General features: G+C 45.0%; 1 protein-coding gene across 1 annotated transcript in view; it reads left to right on the top strand.

Moving 5' to 3' along the window:
- The window catches only part of Ranbp10 (RAN binding protein 10), a 66,417-nt gene that overhangs the window by 896 nt on the left and 50,546 nt on the right, over positions 1-14,975 (top strand). The window contains exon 2 of the mRNA XM_021169300.2: positions 531-642. Within this exon, the coding sequence (XP_021024959.1) occupies positions 531-642 (112 nt within the window). The remainder of the gene's footprint in view (positions 1-530; positions 643-14,975) is intronic.

Below are 14,975 nucleotides of genomic sequence, written 5' to 3'. Positions count from 1 at the left end.
ACTTCAGGGCCACCCTTCTTTCCTGAGCTGGCTCCAACTTATGCTAGGCCCTTTATCACGGCTTAGTTTCAGTCGTGTTTTCAAAAAGAGGTGGTAACATTGTCACAGTAAGTGCATGGGCTGCCTGGCTGCCAGTCATCCCGGACTGGGCTAGGCGCAGTGTGCTAAAGTTGTTGTTGGTGACTTCCATTTCTGCCACTTCTTTCCCCTGGGCTCCAGGCTGGGCTGTTTGGATTCTGGAGAGATGGACAACAGTATTCAGTGTCTCTCTCACATACCTCTGTTGCCTGTATCTACCCTTGTTTTGTTTGTTGTGGAGGACAGTATCTCTGTCAGGACTGTTGGTCTGGGGTGGAGATGATCTAAAGGCGGGAGGCTTAAGTGTTTACTCAGTTGTCTTATTATTCCTCAGAGAGTACAAGAACTTCTTCTGGCCAGGGAGGGTTGAAGTTACCATGGCCTAGAGAAAAAGGAGGCCTCCATTTGCGTTTTTCTGGTGTTGACATTCCTTCCTTGGCTTCTTACATCAGGTCATGGCAAAAATCACAAAGATGCAGCCTCTGTACGTGCCACCCACCCCATCCCAGCAGCCTGTGGTATTTACTATTTTGAAGTAAAGATTGTCAGCAAAGGAAGAGATGGGTAAGCCTTCTTTACTATCCCTTTCCCTCCTCAACATAGGACTGATGTTCCCCGTTGTCAGCGTTTGAAGCTCCTGAACTAGTATCAGGGACTGAGGTTAGCCTGCTGACCTACTTGGATCCGGGCTACCTCTCCTCTGACTAGAGACATGATCTGGTCTGAACAATGAGTGGGCTTTGAGAGCAGTGGACACATTGTAGGTAGAGCGGAGGGCACTTTTTTTTTTCCGTATTGTAATTAGATAGTCATAGATCCGGGTTGTAATTAACAAGGTTACATTAACAATTCAGAGGGCAAGTGGGGTTTCCCCTGCTAGCATGGGGTGTTTGTGACTTCCCTCGTTTTTGAGGTTGAGGTTCCTTTTTATGGCACTGAGACAAGGAGAGGCGTCAGGAAGCTTCAAAGGGACAGCAGAGTCTGCGCAGCTCTCTTCAAAGCTGTGTCGGCCACTGTCATCTGGATAAACAGTGTTCACACAGTCAGAGTCAGGTGACCTTGCTGCTCATAAACTTGTTTTTCAGTCCAAGGACTTGAACACCAGTTGGACCAGCTTTAGGAAGGTCTTATTAAAGTCAGCATTAGGGAGACTCCCTATTTTAGGGTGACCTAAGCAGACACAAGGCATCAGAGGGGACATTAGTCCTTCTCTTCCTTATTCCTCCAGTCTCCTTATCCATCTAGTAATTGTAACAAAGCAGATGTCCCAAGCTATTCCAAAATGTGACTGTAACTATTTTGGAACAAGCTTTTTTTTTTTTTTTGGTTTTTCGAGACAGGGTTTCTCTGTATAGCCCTGGCTGTCCTGGAACTGACTTTGTAGACCAGGCTGGCCTAGAACTCAGAAATCCGCCTGCCTCAGCCTCCCGAGTGCTGGGATTAAAGGCGTGCGCCACCACGCCTGGCTGAGTGTGTGTTTTTAAGCTTTTAGATAACTTTTGTCTCTTAACAACTGTCTCACTTATGTTGTGTGCAAAATGCCAGGTTTAGAAGCTGAGCCTGAACTGAGCATGGTGATGCAAGGCTGTAATCCCAGCACAAGGGTGGGGGTGTGGGGGGGTGGGGAGGAAGCAGGCAGATCTCTGTAGAGACCAGCCTGGTCTACAAAGTGAGTCCCAGGATAGCCAGGATTATTTCATCAGACCCTGTCTCAAAACAAAAAACAAAACGGCTGAGTCTGGGCAGGACTGTTGGGATCAGAGCCTTGCATGTTTTCTTAGTGACTTTGTGACATCCCGGCCTTGGAGGGGCCTTGGACTTGAGTACATCTTGGGGCTTGAGTCTCATCACAGTCATTCTGGGGAGTTCAGTGAGCATCTATCTAAACTGCCTTTAGCCTTAACATTCAGTGACTTTAGAATTTTAATCAAGGGAATCTGTCGCATCTTTAACTTTCATTCCCATCTGCTTCATTTGCAGATAGAAAACTTACATTTGCTGGAAGACTTAAGATTTAGTATTTCTCTCCACCAGCGGATAAAACATATTTAAATGTTTAAGTCAGTATCAATGAGAATGACCTCTTAAAACAAACACCTTGCCGGGCGTGGTGGCGCACGCCTTTAATCCTAGCACTTGGGAGGCAGAGGCAGGCTGATTTCTGAGTTTGAGGCCAGTCTGGTCTACAAAGTGAGTTCTAGGACAGCCAGGGCTATACAGAGAAACCCTGTCTCGAAAAACCAAAAAACAAAAAAACCCAAAACCCCCAAACACCTCAAAAATAGTTACAGTGTTGACTAAGATGTGGTGTTGGACTCAGATATTGCCAGGGAGACTGATAGGTGTACTTCTTAAACTTGTAGGGAGGAAAATGGATCTTTTCTCTGTGGCCTTTTTTCACAGATAAGGGTTGAGCCAGTGAGAGACAAGAGCAGGTTTTCAGAAGGGGAGTATTTAAACTGGATCTGGATTCCTTCAGCTGCCCTTTTAGATGTCAGTGGCTCTTGTGAAGAAAGCTGTGTTAGACTGTATGAGTGTTGTGTTGTTTACACTGTGATGCACACCTTTAATCTCCAATGCTGGAGGCTGAGGGAGACAGGCTGACCTCCATGGCAAATCCCAGACCAGCCAGGGCTACATAATGAGATCCTGTCTCAACAAAATGAAGAGTGTTTTTCCCAGCCTTTGTTTCTCTCTCTTTTTTTTTTTTTTTTTTTTTTTTTTTTTTTTTTTTTTTTTTTTTTGGTTTTTCGTGACAGGGTTTCTCTGTGTAGCCCTGGATGTCCTGGAACTCACTCTGTAGACCAGGTTGGCCTCGAACTCAGAAATCCGCCTGCCTCTGCCTCCTGAGTGCTGGGATTAAAGGCATGCGCCACCTGGCCCAGCTTTTGTTTTGCTTTCTAAATAACAAAGTTCCATGTATTCCAGGCTGGCTTCTAACTTGTTATGACGGACAATGACCTAGAACTCATGATCCTCCAGCCTTTACTTCCCCAGTGCTAGGATAACAGACACATGCTACTCTCCCTGATGTAGACGGTGCTGACAATCATACCCTGGGCTTCTTAGACAGGAGACAGGTACTTACCAACCAGCCACATTCCCGGGATTTATTCTTGGTGTTTTTACATATGTTGAATACACTTGTTGAGTTGATCTGGAAGGCTTAAATTTATAAAATCATGTGTGATATGTGTGTGTGTGTGTGTGTCTGTAGTGGCTTGCTTCAGTTGACAGACAACTAAAGCAGTAAGATAGGGGTGGGTATATAACTCCTCAAGGCTACTTTCTGGAATTTCTGAAAGGCTTTTTGTGGCTGAGATAAAACTAGTTATTGGTATGAGCCACATAGTATAGGTCAGGTTTTTCTTTTTCTTTATTTTGTTTTTCAGGACAGGGTTTCTTTGTGTAGCTCTGGCTATGTACAGAACTCCATTTCAGGTTTGGCTTTTGAGGAGGCCAAAAGGGAGACAGACAGTGCCTCTCCATCAATGTTGGAAGTATATTTCTGACTCAGGTCTTGTTGATGGCACAAGCATTAACTGCAGCTATAGCTATTGGTTTTGTAGCCTTCCTGTGTTGTCTCATTTGAGCATCTCTAGAAAATGACTGGCGCAGATGACGATAGATAGACTTGTTTTGTGGGTGAGTCCCTGAGATGTTTTGTAGCCTGCCCTGGCTGCAGGGCTTAAGATGTGCAATCGTCTCACCTGTCAGATGTCCTTGCCTGATCCCAGACACGTGTCTGAGCTGCTGCTGACTTCTCCCATTATGGCTGCTATTGCATGTCTTCTCTGGGTTGGTGTGAGGAACATCCTTACAAGATCACAGTGTCAGGGGATAGGACAGACATGGAGAGTGTTCACTGAGGCTAGAAAAGCAGGCCATGTCATTTGCTGGACTTGACTGACTCATTTTCCCATTGAATCTGTAAACCTGTCTTTCTGTAGAGTTGTGTGTTCCTACTTACAGTATTTATTAATCCATTTTTTTTTATTGTCATGGTTCATCAGAAGTGCTTTTGTTTTCTTAGTGTTTTTATAGAAAAGACTAAGCTAGTCTGGTTTGGTTTTACAGAAAGTTTTTTTTAAGTGATTTTATTATTTTTAGTTACATTTGTGTGTGTGTGTGTGTGTGTTTGGGTATATGTGTTGTGAGCACAGTACTAGAGGTGGCTAGAATATGATAGCATATCCCCAGGACCTGGCATTCTAGGTAGTTACCTACCTGACATGGGTGCTGGGAATCAAACACAGGTCCTCTGGAAGAGCACCCGTGCCTTTAGCCGATGAGCTCTCTCTCCAGCCCCTCACAGAAAGGTTTGGTCTGTGTGCTTGGGGTGGGATCCTTTTGAGACAGCTTTGCTTTGTAGTTCAGCTAGCTTCAAACAAGTGGCAGCCTCTTGCTGCTTAAGCTTCCCCAGGGCTGCAGAGTAGTGTTATTTCAAGGACTTATAGAGCTTTTGTTGTTGTTGTTGTTGTTGTTTTTCCATCCGGAATGTACCAGATACAATAGAGCAGAAGCAAAGACAGCAATAGATTAGCCTTGTCCGCAGGGAGCCTGTGGCTTGTTCAGTAGGCCTGAGAAGAGCTTTTCATAAGGGAATGTAAAGTTGGGCACTGCAGTGAGGGATGAGTAGGAGTTTCCAGTAGGCACTACCTGTGGATCTGTGACTCTAATAGGTAATTAGCTTCATGGCAGGGTGCTGGGTGTTTGGATTCTTCCTGTTTAGGAGGGAGGGCTCTGTGAGGGAGCTTAGAGCCTGGCATAGACTGATAGGCTTCAGCTGAACTTTGCCAAGTCACCAGAGCTGTGAACCTAGGGAGCAGGTCTGATAGGGTGAGGAGATGCCCTGCCAGGGGTGCCCCTCTGAGATAAGGGCCATCTGGGTTCCTCAGGCTGATTTTATGGACCTGTGGATATCCCCAGCTTTTTATGATGACACATGGAGGGTGTGGCAGTCCTGGCTGGCTTCAGTGTGACCCTCAAAATAGACTGTAACATCATCCTAGTGGCAGAGGCCTCCTGACATGTGATGGTTGGCTCTACCCAAGAACAGCAGACTTAGGCTAGAGCACTAGGTGGTGTAGGGAGCGCTGCTTGGGTTGTGTTCAGCTAGGGCCCTGAGTAAGGATCTTTGGTTACAGCCAGCCACCTCTCGTTTGTTTGATCACATAGCAGCACACCCACCCATCCACGCTACAAGCCAGGATGAACATTGATTGTCCTAGGACTGGGCTCTAGGAGCACAGACATGAGGCCTATTTAGAGATGAGAGATATACCCCTACAAGTTACCTCACAGGGGCATAGGAATTGCTAGTCTGTGTTATGGACCCTTTCTGGGTTGGCCCAGGGCTTAGCGCACTCTGTACACCTCTGAGTTGAGGGGACACTTGCAGAAGAGATGGTGATGAAATCACAAAGAGCTCAGGATAAGCAAATGGAGAAAGAGCTGCTTTGGGCAGAAGACACAGGAAAAGATGTAGGCTGTCCTGGGCATGGTGGCTTATGCTTGTATTTATTGCGCTCAGGTGCCAGAGGCAGGAATATCAAAAGTTTGAACCCAGCTTGGCTTCAAGGCTAGCTTAGGGTTACACAGGGAGACCATGTTTATTTGGAAAAATTGGGGCCCAGGGCAGAGTTAAGTAGGGGCCAAATGGAAAATCCCTTGTGTATTGTGGCCAAGGATCTCGGACTTTGTTTTGAGGGTAGTTGCGTGTATAGACTCTGGCCAGTCTGGTCTAGCAGGCCTCTGCTGAGAGTGTTGTCCATGTGGGCCAGTGGCTTTAGGTCTTTCCCCCGGAGCATAGTTTTCACTTGTATGGTCCTTTCTCTTTCTCAGAGGTAGAGTGATTCTCTGCTTATGTGGTTGTTGTCTGATGGCTTGGTTTTGCCAGCTTCTCTTTGAAAGACAGTAAAATCCTATGTTTTATGCCTAAGCATTTCCTTCTCATGTGTTCGGATCACCCAAAATGATTTGTAATGGAGACCGAGAGTCACTTTATTAAGATCTTACCTGTCGCCGGGCGTGGTGGCGCACGCCTTTAATCCCAGCACTCGGGAGGCAGAGGCAGGCGGATTTCTGAGTTCGAGGCCAGCCTGGTCTACAAAGTGAGCTCCAGGACAGCCAGNGCTANAAAGAGAAACCCTGTCTCAAAAAACCAAAAAAAAAAAAAAAAAAAAAAAGATCTTACCTGTCACCTTCTTGGTCCTCTCATTCAAGAACCCCTCCCCCCATTCTGGGTCTGTGCATAGTTCAGTGCTGTTGGATCTCTGCTTATCTGTGGCCTGGCTAATGTCTTGCCTCCTCTGCCCTGAGGACTAGGTGCTATCCTTGCTCAGAGCACTCGCAGGTAGAGCCAGCAGTGGGGTCCTGTTCTCCCTGACTGCCCCAGAGCTGGTAGAATTAGGAGTGGCTGCTGAGCTTGAGGATGCAGGTTTCCTCAAGTACCAACTACTGTGCTGTTTCTGGAGCCTCTGGAGCCTCTTGGGGTGATAGAATCTTACCTACATTGAAGGTGAAAACTAGTTTGGACATCTTGGGATGTAGCTCTGGCATGGGTTGAGGAAGCTGGAATCCATTTTTCTTTTTTCTTTTTTGGTTTTTTGAGACAGGGTTTCTCTGTATAGCCCTGGCTGTCCTGGAACTAACTTTGTAGACCAGGCTGGCCTCGAACTCAGAAATTCGCCTGCCTCTGCCTCCCAAGTGCTTGGATTAAAGGCGTGCGCCACCACACCTGGCATGGAATTCATTTTTCTAGTGGAGACTCCTCACTATAACTTGTTGCCTGCATCCAACTATGAACTCAGAATGGGAAGTAAGAACACTTTTTTTTTTTAACTTTTTTTTTATTACGTATTTTCCTCAATTACATTTCCAATGCTATCCCAAAAGTCCCCCATACCCCCCCCCCACTCCCCAAGAACATTCTTTAAAATTTAAAAATTGGTATTTTCTTTGGGGGGGTATTACCCATGTGCTCGAATACACATGTGGATTTCAGAAGACACCCTACAAGAGTTGGTCCCCTCCTTTCTTTTCCTCTGCCAAGTGGGCCCTGGGATTGAAGTCAGCTCTTCAGTCTTGGCAGTGAGTACCTTTACCCACTGCTACCTCAATGGCTCTTAGATTTTATTTTATTGCTTTTTGTTTTATGAGACAGGGTTTCTCTGTGTAGCCTCACTGTCCTGGAACTTGTGTATAGACCTGGCTGGCCTTGGACCCAGAGATCTGCCTGCCTCTGCCTCTCAGGTGTTGGGATTAAAGGCATGTGCCATTGGCTTTTGGATTCTTTTAAGTTAGTATTTATATGTGTGTGTGTGTGTGCTTGCATTACATCTCATACAGGGAGGTCAGAAGGCAGCTTGTCAAAAAGTAGTTTCTCTTGTACTGTGTGAGTATTGGCAATAGAATTCGGGTTAGCAGGCTTGGCAGCAAGCACCTTCACACACTGAGCCATCACACTGCCCCATGAGTGGTGATGGGAGTGTTTGGTGTTGTTTTACTCTGTGGCTTTGGCTGGCCTGGACCAAGCTGTGTAGACCAGGCTGACCTGAAACTCATTGAGGTCCACCTGCTTCTGCCTCCAGAGTGCTGGGTACAGCACCAAACCCTGGCTCGCTCCTTGGGTCCTTTATAAATTAAGTCTTCTTTGGTGAAAGGTCACCTCTAGGGAGATTCCTAGACTGGCCTCCTTTTTCGTCTTCCGTCTCTGGGAAGCTTGGTTTATTTCTGTAGATGGGTCAGTACAAAGGGGAGACTCCCAGTTAGAAGGCAAGCCAGGGTTTGTCAGGCTGAGCAGAGAGCATGAATTTAGCAGACCACTGGAAAAAGTAGAGTCCTGGAGGGGGTCTTGTGTGGTCAAGGATCAAGTTGGAAAAAAGACTGGTGTCTGAGAGAAGAGGTAGCTGTTCTTAGTGCAAGGATTTTTCTCTGCCTCTCAGAATCCATGTAAAATGTCTTCATAGCTTCAAGAGTAAACTGTGTCTTTGTTGGGACCAAAATGTGGAGTCATGGCTGACTTGCAAGGACTAGAGGACTTGATGATAGAGTAGAGAGTAGTCCCTTGTCACCGAGATGTCAGAACAAGATGCCCTGGACCGTGTAGGGATTTGGGAGGGGGCCTAGAAAGTTCTTTCCACCCCTCTCCTGCCTCTCTTCTTGTCTTAGAAGGCATCTTCAGATTTCAGGACTCTTTAGTTTAGGTCAGTGTGCTGGCTCGTTTTATATCAATGTAATACAACACCTAGTCATCAGAAATGAGCAACCTTAACTGAAAAAATGCCTTTAGAGCTGGAGAGATGGTGCAGCCATTAAGTGCACTGACTGCCCTTCCAGGGGTCCTGAGTTCAATTCCCAGTACCCATGGTGGCTCACACCCATCTATAATGGGCTCCAATGCCCTCTTTTGGTGTGTCTGAAGACAGCAACAATGTACCCACATACATGAAATAAATAAATAAATAAATAAATCTTTAAAAAAAAAAGAAAGAAAAGAAAAAAATTGCCTCTAGCAAATCATGCTGTAGGCAAGCATGTAGGCATTTTCTTAAATAATGATTTATGGGGAAGGTCCAGCCAACTGTGGGCTGGGTCACCCCTGGAGTGCTGGTCCTGAGTTGTTAAGGAAGCAGGTGGAGAAGGCATGGGGAGTGAGCCAGAAAGCAGCACTTCTCCATGGCGTCTGTGCCAGCCCTGCCTCTAGGTTCCTGTCCTGACTGAGTTCTAGTCCTGACTTTCTTCAGTGATGATGGTGATTTAGAAGTAAAAGCCAAATACAAACTTTCCTCCTCAAGTTGTGTTGGTCATGGTGTTTCAACACAGCAGTGAAAACCCAAACTGGTCAGGAATGACAAATGTCAGGGCTCAAATACACCATTACGCCTTGAGTTTCCAGGGCAAACACTGATAATAGCATTCATTCTAGGCCAGGTTTTTTTCTCAGTTCACAGTATACCAGGCAGTTGACATTTCTTTATCACAATTTCAGCCTTCAGAGGTGACTGGGAGATGAGCAGAGCATGGAACTTGCTGTGTAGACCAGGCTTTTGATCTCACAGAGATCCTCTTTTTCTGCCTCCTAAGTGTTGTGATTAAAGGTTTGTGTCACTGTACCTGGCTAAGAAATGTGAGTTTGTTTTGTTTTTCCAGACTGAGTTTCTCTGTGCAACAGTCCTGGCTGTCCTGGAACTGACTCTGTAGACCAGGCTGGCCTCAACTCAGAGATCTAACTGCCTCTGCTTCCTGACTGCTGGGATTAAAGGCATACATTTCAGTATCAGGCAGAGTTTTATTATGTAGTCCTGGCTAGCCTTGAACTTGATACATAGACCAGGCTGGGTTCAAACTCAAAGAGATTCTCCTGCTTCTGCCTTCTTAGTGCTGGGATTAAAGGCATGTGCCACCACATCTGACTAAAAATACTTTAAAAAATTGTTTGTATATATACGTATACATACATATGTGTGTGTGTGTGTGTATGTACATTTGTGTATCTATATGTGTATGGGGGTGCCTTCAGAGGCCAGAAGAGGGGTTGGATCTCCTGGAGCTAGAATTACATGCAGGTGGTTGTGAGCTGCATTCTGAAAGTGCTGCTGGTCACTAAACCTGGGTCTGCTGGAAGAACAGCAAATGCTCTTAACTGATGAGCCATCTCTCCAGTCTCTAAAATATATATATAGTTTTAGCTGGGTGTGGTATTCATGTTACTCCACAATTTGAAGACTGTGGCAGGAGGAGTGTTGTGAGGCCAACCTAGGCTACAGAGTGAAACCCTGTCTGAAACAAGCAAACAAGCAGAGCAGTGTTTTCTTACTTTTTAAGTGCTAGGGATCTAACCCTGGGCCTTGTATATAGTACCACTGATAACTTATATATATATAACTGTGGGTATGTGTGTGAGTCTGTGTATATGCGCACATGTGTATGGATGTGTCTGTAGAGGACAAAGGAAGGTGTCAGATACTCTGGAGCTGGAATTATAGTTAGGTAGCTGTGAGCTGCCTGACATGGGTGCTGAGAATGTAAGTCTTCTGGAAGAGTAGCTAGCACTCTTAACTGTTGAGCCATCTTTCCAGCCTTTGTTTTTGAGACAAGGTTTCATGTATTCTAGAGTTTCCTGAAAGTCACTATATAGCTGAGGATAGCCCATGATCTACTTCTAGAGTGCTGGTGTGTGTGTGTGCACCCATGTGTGTGTGCATGTGTGTGTGTGTCTGTGTGTGTACCCATGTGTGTGTGTCCCCACATCTGGATTATGTGGTATTAAGTGGGCTCCTCAGACTATGAAATACAGTCTCCAGTGCCAAGTATTAGCTCTTACTTCAGACCTACATGTCAGTTGGTGTTTCCTGAATGGTCTTCCAGGAAACATTTTGTAGCCACTGTCAGAGTCTTCTCTGTTATTGAGTCTGTTGGTTTCTTTTATCTGGGGCAAGTTCTGAGAGGAACAAGATTGCCGGCTGATGAGCTGTGGCTCAAGTGTTAGATGTCAAGATGAAAATTCTGGGTGAATCCCTTGAGCTCCTTGGAGATTGGGGACTTTTTTTTCCTTTTGGTTTTTCAAGACAGGATTTCTCTGTGTAGCCCTGGCTGTTCTGGAACTCACGCTTAGTCCAGGCTGGCCTTGAACTCAGAGCTGCACCTGCCTCTGCCTCAGATAGGTTTAAAGGTGTTTACTACAACCAAACATGATCTTTTTTATTTTAAATCACGGAAGGTGGGCTTTCAGCTTCCCACAGCTACCCAGAGCCATCTCAGCACTGAGCCTCAGGTCTTTTGTTTCTTCTTCTTCTTCTTCTTCTTCTTCTTCTTCTTCTTCTTCTTCTTCTTCTTCTTCTTCTTCCTCTTCCTCTTCCTCTTCCTCTTCCTCTTCCTCTTCCTCTTCCTTCCTCCTTCCTCCTTCCTCCTTCCTCCTTCCTCCTTCTTCTTTCTTCTTCTTCTCCCCTCTTTTGTATCACTTCTTACCAGAGCTATCACATTGATAGAACCTTTAAGTGTAAAGGCTTGAAGCTCTGTAGCCAAATTCATCCTGCACTTTTTTTTGTTTTTTGTTTTTGTTTTTTAGATTTATTTATGTATTATATGTAAGTACACTCTAGCTGTCTTCAGACACTCCAGAAGAGGGCATCAGATTTTGTTACGGATGGTTGTGAGCCACCATGTGGTTGCTGGGATTTGAACTCTGGACCTTCGGAAGAGCAGTCGGCGCTCTTAACCACTGAGCCATCTCACCAGCCCCATCCTGCACTTTATGCATCGGTCATTATTTAAGGTGCACAAGGATTTGGTGGTCCATAAGATCCACCTTCCCTCTGAGAGCCAGCGAGAAGAGCTGGGTCTGTGCTCGTCATCGTTCTCACTTGCTTTGGGCAAGCAGGAGGGGCTTCTTATTTCTGGCCTGACACAAGGCCAGAGGACAGGCTGCTCTGATGCTTCTCACTGAGCTTGGTGCCAGGACCTTACTCGTCTTATCAGGAAGAGCCGACTGACCCTCGTGCTGTCTGGCTCAGCTACAAGGGGCTGACTGTGTGTGCTGAAGACCTTCCACGTAAAATATGCCTTGTGTCCACTTTAGTATTCTCTCTCTCTCTCTCTCTCTCTCTTTCTCTCTCTCTCCCTCTCGCTCTTCCTCTCTCCCTCCCCCTTCTCTTCTCTTCTCTTCTCTTCTCTTCTCTTCTCTTCTCTTCTCTTCTCTTCTCTTCTCTTCTCTTCTCTTCTTTTCTTTTCTTTTCTTTCTTTCAGACAGGAATTTCTCTGTGTAGTCCTGGCGGCTGTCCTAGAGCTTGCTCTCTTTAGACCAGGAGGGCCTCAGACTCAGTTCTGCCTGCTTTTGCTCCCTGAGTGCTGGGACTAAAGGTGTGTACTGCCGTGCCTGCCTAAGCTTTTTGCTTTTTTCAAAACAGAGTCTCACTATGTAGTTCTGGTTGTCTTAGAACTCACTGTATAGATTAGACTGACCTTGAACTCACAGAGATCTACCTGTCTCTGCCTCCTGTGTGTTGGGATTAAAGTCATGTACCACTATGCCTGTCCTGTTTATCTTGTTTAAATGTGTAATTCAGTGGTTGTACTTAGGATAACAATATTATCCTATTGTACTAATTATTTCCAGTCTGAGTGTGCTAGCACAGCCTTTAATCTCAGCACTCGGGAGGCAGAAGCAGATGGATAAAAAGTTTAGGCCAGCTGGGACTACATAGTAAGACTCTGCCTTAAACAGAACTCAACCCAAAACTCAGTAATTCTCTTTTCCTCCCAGCCCCTCCTTACGTTCTGTGTTTATAAAATATACCTATTTTAGATATTTTGAAAAAAGAGTTATTTATTTTGTATATATAAATACAAATAGCTGTCTTCAGACACATCAGAAGAGGGCATCGGATCCCATTACAGATGGTTGTGAGCCATCATGTGGTTGCTGGGAATTGAACTCGTGATCTCTAGAAGAGCAGTCAGTGCTCGTAACCACTGAGTCACTTCTCCAGCTCTATTTTAGATAGTTTTATATCAGTTGAATCCTACACTGTGAGTCCTGTGGTGTCTGACTTGTTGGTGTAACAATGGTTTGAAGGTATATGCTGTGGCTTGAACCTGAACTGCTTCCTTTTTTATGACTGAGTTATTTCTTACAGTGTAGCTAGCTAGAGAACTAGGCATCCAGGCAGACACATGTGTTTATCTGCTCATCTGTTGATGGACATGCCTGTTTGTTTGCATTCATTGTGACCAGTAATGTTGAGCATCTTCTCATATGCTTATTCTGTATAATTACTTTAAAAAAAAATCATAGGATTTTTGTTTTTTTGTTTGTTTGTTTTTTTGCTTCGCTTTGCTTTTGTATCTTAGCTGTTTTCAAGCTCACTGTGTGTCCCAGGATGATCTTGAACTTCTGACCTTGTCTTCGTCTTCACTTCCCGGGTGCTGAGATTTTCGGCTTTGCTGCCTTGCTTAAACGTAATTTTTGCAATTCTGGAGATCAAACGCAGTGCTTCATGTATGCTAGACAAGTGGGCTACACCTTAACAACTTCCCCAGCTCTAGCTGTTTCTAAACCTTTTAACAGATGTCTATAGGGCTGCTGAGATGGCTAGGTGGGTAAAAGCATTTGTTGGATAAAGCCTGAAAATCTGAATTTGACCCCAGAAACCCATGGTAGAAAGAAAGAACCAATCCTTTAGAATTGTCTCCTGTTCCCAATACAAATGCATGTACAATGGCTTACATATACCTACATTCATAATATACTAATAATATATAAAATAAAAAAAGCACAAAAAGAAGCAGCCGTATGGTTTTTTTGTCTATTTTGAAATTAGTTTGTCTTTCTTTTTGTTTGAGCTATACGGATATCTTTCTTTCTTTCTTAATCTGAGGTTGACTTCATAGCACTTACTGGTTTGTACACTATATGTAGATACACGATAGTAGCACACGCTCGTCTTGAATTCCTGGTCCTTCTATGTCTGCCTCTTGAGGGCTGGGATGACTGGCATGGGTCACTGCACCCTGCTAGTATTTTATTATTTTGCAGTGCATGCATGTGTGGCGGTTCCTGTGTGTGGGCATGCATGTGTGCAGGTGCCTGTGTGGAGGCATGTGTGTGCAGTGGCACAGGTATGAAGGTCAGAGGACAGTTCTGAGGAATATCTTCTTTCCTTCCACTGTGGAATCTAGAGATTAAACTCAGGTTAGTAGGCTTGTGTGGGAAGTGCCCATACCCACTGAGCCATCTTGCCTGCACACTTAGTTGACTTTGTTCGTTTGTTTGTTTAGTTTGGTTTTGTTTTTTCTGAGAGACAGGTTTTCTCTGTGTAGTCCTGACTGTCCTGGAATTTGATTTGTAGACCAGGCTGGCCTCCAACTCTGAGAGTTGCCAGCCTCTGCCTCCTAAATTCTGGGATTAAAAGCATGTGCCACCACACCCAGCTTCTTGGCTTCTTGGTTAACTTCTCTCTCTCCGTCTTTTTCTTCCTTTCTTTCTTTCTTTCTTTCTTTCTTTCTTTCTTTCTTTCTTTCTTTCTTTCTTTCTTTCTTTCTTCCTTCCCATTCTCCCCCAACCCCCCCTTGGATGACTTCTTAACTGCTCTTCCGATATATCTCATCTTGGATTTGCATCTGGGTATGGTACATTTGTAATAACACACAGCCATTACCGACATTATTCTACTAAAAATTAAACTTGCTAGGTCAGTTCTGGGAAGGAGCTAAGAAGCCCTTAGTTTAACTTCTCTGATAGCAAACCTGAGATGTGGGTTGAAATCCAAGATCTGTGATCCAGAATGAGGGTGGAGTCCCTGAGAACACCTTACAGAGTTGGGTATCACGTCTAAAGGCTGGCCAAGGAGTGTCCCTGTCGTTTTGCTTTTATTTTTCATAAACCCAAACTGGCTGTGAATTTGAAGGACTGAGATCACTAAGCAGGCTGGGCTTGAACTCCCAGTCCTCCTGCCAAAGTGCCAGAGTTAGACGTACACACCACGCCTGGCTTCCTGCCACTTTAAAATTGCTCATGGTCTGGGAAGAGTAGGTCAGGGTACTTGCCACCAAGTTTGATGGCCTAAGTTTGACCCCTGGGACTGACATGGTAGAGGAGAGAACGGACTTGAGTAAGTTGTCCTCTGACCTCTCCATGTGCATCGTGGTACAAGTGTATGTACACCCAAAATTGGTAAATAAAGCTAATCTTTTTTTTTTCCTTCAAAAAAACCCCAAAAACTTAAAAAAAAAAAAAAAAAAACAAGTTGTGGTAGAAAGTGCCAGTCGTATATGATCATGAGGTAGAGTCACGATTAAAATGCCAGCCTAGGCTACATATTGCCAGGCTTTGGTGGTGCACGCCTTTAATCCCAGCACTGCTGTGGAGGCAGAGGCAGGCGGATCTCTGTGAGTTC

This window comes from Mus caroli, chromosome 8 (assembly GCF_900094665.2).
Source record: "Mus caroli chromosome 8, CAROLI_EIJ_v1.1, whole genome shotgun sequence".
Classification (NCBI taxonomy): domain Eukaryota; kingdom Metazoa; phylum Chordata; class Mammalia; order Rodentia; family Muridae; genus Mus; species Mus caroli.
Note: the sequence above shows the minus strand (reverse complement) of the source record. Positions and strands in the feature narration are given on the sequence as shown.